Source organism: Eleginops maclovinus, chromosome 9 (assembly GCF_036324505.1).
Source record: "Eleginops maclovinus isolate JMC-PN-2008 ecotype Puerto Natales chromosome 9, JC_Emac_rtc_rv5, whole genome shotgun sequence".
Classification (NCBI taxonomy): Eukaryota; Metazoa; Chordata; class Actinopteri; order Perciformes; family Eleginopidae; genus Eleginops; species Eleginops maclovinus.
The window spans coordinates 17,673,304-17,675,626 of NC_086357.1; the positions used below are offsets into that span (position 1 = coordinate 17,673,304).

General features: G+C 46.1%; 1 protein-coding gene across 1 annotated transcript; it reads right to left on the minus strand.

Moving 5' to 3' along the window:
• Positions 1–237: 237 nt before the first annotated feature.
• On the minus strand, positions 238–1,964 carry her6 (hairy-related 6). Its single transcript, XM_063890650.1, has 4 exons — positions 1,649–1,964; positions 1,421–1,516; positions 1,223–1,310; positions 238–1,086 (listed from the first exon to the last, which is right to left on the minus strand). Exons 1-4 carry the CDS (start codon positions 1,754–1,756, stop codon positions 542–544), a joined length of 837 nt encoding a protein of 278 aa, XP_063746720.1. The 5' UTR covers positions 1,757–1,964; the 3' UTR covers positions 238–541.
• Between the last annotated feature and the right edge of the window lie 359 nt (positions 1,965–2,323).

The following is a 2,323-nucleotide window of genomic DNA, read 5'->3' on the forward strand; positions in this document are numbered from 1 at the left end:
TGTAGTATCCTACTCAAAGGCAATTTAACATAAAAAAGGATAACTAAATTAAAAGTTAAAATGTATTATTGTACTATGTTTTGCTTTTAAACACAGACAAGTTTGTTATGCAAACGTTGTAGTACCAAATCTGCAGGTATAGTAACATACTGCATCAGCAGGCGGAAATGGAAATATTCAGCTCTACGCATTAATAAGAAAATCAGGTTTAGTTTTACCAACAAACAACTCAAGCACTTGTTTTTTTATATCTTTACAAATTTATTTGTCTTCCAAAACGAAGAACATCATAAGAGCATTGAACATCTTTGGCATCACACAGTAAAAAAAGACAACTCAAATATATATATAAAAAATGCAGTGAACGGACTTCCACAATACAATTCTCATTTCAATATGAACTTTACTCCCTGTTCGCTGTACAAATATAGTGCATACTCTTTCCATTTTACGAGAAAAAAATCAAAACAACTTTCTAACATTCAACAAAGAGAGAACTATTAAGTGTCATTTTAAAGTCTTTTTTTGTCCTTTCCACTATTCACCAGGGTCGCCACACTGAGTCCGTGTTGCCTGGCGGAGCTCCCGGGGACACCGCAGCTGGGACGGGGACCGGCGTGCTGACGTTGTTTGCGTACACAGGGATGACCGGACCGTTTGGGGCAAAAGCCGCATTAGGTATGAGGAACGCAAACTGTCCATCGTTGGCAGGTACGATCTGGAAACCACCGTACACTTTGGTGGCGTCTGGTGATAAATTGCCCGGCGATGAGCCTCCTTTACAGGACACCGGGTTCATGGGCAGGACCTGTGGGGGTGAGTTGGGGATCTGCACCATGGACTGGCCAAAGGAGGGATGGGTTGGTCCCACCGTGGGAGGGAGCTGGTGTTGGTGCTGCTGATGCTGGCTAGGGTAGTTCATAGCGTTGATCTGGCCCATGCAGCTGGCTAAGTGACCGAGGAGCCGTGTCCTCACCTCGGTATTGACACCTTCGCAGGTGGACAGGAACCGAGTGACTTCATTCGTGCACTCGCTAAAACCGGCACGATATTTTCCCAAAACAGTGGGGTCGGTGTTCAGGGCAGCTGCAGAGAAAACACGGGTATATTTAAGTAAGGATACGCAGACGTTGTTTTTTCTGCAAAATGTTGACTGATGTTTTGAAGCATCATTGTTGTCTGTCCCAGAATGAGACCGATTAGTCCGGGAAATGCGACTTACCGGTCATCTGAGCTCTCTGGAGGTTCCGGAGATGCTTCACCGTCATCTCCAGGATGTCCGCCTTCTCCAGTTTAGAGTGTCTGGAGCTCTGAGGGGATGGAAAACACACATGGTTAGGATTACGGTCTCACTTTCTCACCGTTTGTCAGTGGCAGTTTTGAAATCTAATAATAACCATTACGCTAAGTGAGTACTTACATCTTTTTTGAGCGCATCCAGGATGAGAGTTTTCAGCTGCCCCAAGCTCTCGTTGATTCTGGCTCTTCTCCTCTTTTCCATAATTGGCTTGGATGACTAAAGATACAACACAAATGACATTATAGATTAGATCTCTTTATTCGTGCGTAAAAAGTGAAATCCTCACTTTCGATGAAGACAAAAACGGTGTTCAAAATGAAATGATTTTAAATAAAGCTCTGTACCAACCTTTCTGTGTTCGGAAGCTGTCTTGGGTTTATCCGGAGTTGTATTCATGCTGGCCGGGGTTGCAGCGACCGGAGAGGATGAGTTTTTTTCCATCATATCGGCAGGCATTTTCTTATCGGAAATATCCCACAAAACCACAGCAAATTACGATCCACTGGTGTAGGAATAGGCGATGAATACGCTCACTTAGCAATATTCAAAAGTCGCCTCTCCCGCAAAAAATCCTGAGATAGTATCAAGTTAAAATCCGTGCGAGCGATGCGCAGCCACCAACTATCACGAGCGGATGCAGAGTGTCTCTGTTGGGCTCTCCGCGTGTGGCTTGTATTTATATCTCGCACTGCACGCGAACGGCTCGTGTGAAACTTCCCAAACTTTCTTTCCCACAGTAACTTTCCACCAATCAGGGCGAGGGACACGCGGCCCAAGGGAGGACGGCTCGTGGTCGGCGCCCTCCCATTGGCTGTTTGGCCGCTGGAGCTGGCGGCCAATGGCGCGAGGCCCGGGTTCAGGGCACAGCCGGGGAAACTTCAGTCTTCAATCATCGTACCGTTTACATATTAACAGTGGAGCCGCTGACTGGGCACCGCCACCAGGAGCGGGCACAGGGCCCTTTTATCTCCCAGACAAGCGATAAGCAGAAACATAATCAAACAATTATAAGTGTACCACATG

Bases quoted from the DNA above. Each gene is read 5' to 3' on its own strand.
- her6 (XM_063890650.1), bottom strand. From the start codon at position 1,756: ATGCCTGCCGATATGATGGAAAAAAACTCATCCTCTCCGGTCGCTGCA. The intron at 1,311-1,420 runs GTAAGTACTCAC...CCATCCCCTCAG, and splicing joins TGGATGCGCTCAAAAAAGAT to AGCTCCAGACACTCTAAACT. The intron at 1,087-1,222 runs GTAAGTCGCATT...TTTTCTCTGCAG, and splicing joins CCAGAGAGCTCAGATGACCG to CTGCCCTGAACACCGACCCC.